Source organism: Emiliania huxleyi (genome assembly GCF_000372725.1).
Source record: "Emiliania huxleyi CCMP1516 unplaced genomic scaffold EMIHUscaffold_51, whole genome shotgun sequence".
NCBI classification, from domain to species: Eukaryota; Haptophyta; order Isochrysidales; family Noelaerhabdaceae; genus Emiliania; species Emiliania huxleyi.
The window spans coordinates 413,183-414,027 of NW_005198167.1; the positions used below are offsets into that span (position 1 = coordinate 413,183).

General features: G+C 54.9%; 1 protein-coding gene across 1 annotated transcript in view; it reads right to left on the reverse strand.

The window, feature by feature from the left end:
- Positions 1-418: 418 nt before the first annotated feature.
- EMIHUDRAFT_212104 (vesicle-trafficking protein SEC22b) overlaps positions 419-845 on the reverse strand; it is a gene marked incomplete at both ends in the record, with an annotated part of 3,890 nt that continues 3,463 nt past the window's right edge. The window contains one exon of the mRNA XM_005766477.1: positions 419-434. Coding sequence (XP_005766534.1) covers positions 419-434 — 16 coding nt within the window. The remainder of the gene's footprint in view (positions 435-845) is intronic.

Genomic DNA, 845 nt, shown 5'->3' on the forward strand with positions numbered 1-845 from the left:
GCCTCCATGCGATGAGCGGACCAATTCTCGAAAGAAAAGGTGCGGTAGACGAGAAAACACGGATCTGACGCGATGTCACGAGCGCGCTCGTGTCAGCTCGCCGCTGCTCCTGGTGCCGCTGCTTGGCCGCCGCGCTCGCACTCGCTCCGCTCAATGACATCGTGAGGCTGCAACGGTCTGCGAGCTCCTTTCGCCCAGCGGGTCCACCACAGAGTTCTCCCAGTCATGTGCCCAAATGCGCCCGCCGTTTTTCGTCATATCCCCCCCCCTCCGAAACCCGCCGACTTTGATTGGGTCCGGTTCAACCTCACTCCCATCTCTATACTTTCAGATACAAAACGTCAGATCTGGCTCACCCAGGGTAGGGCTGGACCTAGTCCTTAATCTCTTACTAAACGCTTTACACAGACTGGCTTACTTACCTGACCAACCTCCTGACTGCCGCGTACAAAGCCGTAACTCAATAAATCGTTCGTTCTCGGGCGCCGAGGCGCGAGGGCAGCCCTCGCAACATACTGGAGAGAGTAGGGAAATTTGGATCAAACGCCTGCTGGGGGCAGATGATCCCCCAGCAGGCACATACTCTAGCCAAAATTTGAGTTGCGCGGAAACGCGGCTGGCTAGCCGTAAATAAATGGAAGGAAAAACGCGCAAGAGTGACGATGTCGTAGAATAGAGACAGCCCGAAAGAGAGTGGAGTGAGAGGGTGGGAGGTGGGAGAGAGCGGGAAGAAGGAAGGAGCTAGCGAGCGAACCAGCTAACAAAAAAGGGGGGGGGGGGGAAGCATGGAAAAGGAATAAAAGGATGGAAGGAAAAAGGAAAAGGAAAAAGGTAAAGTCCTTAAT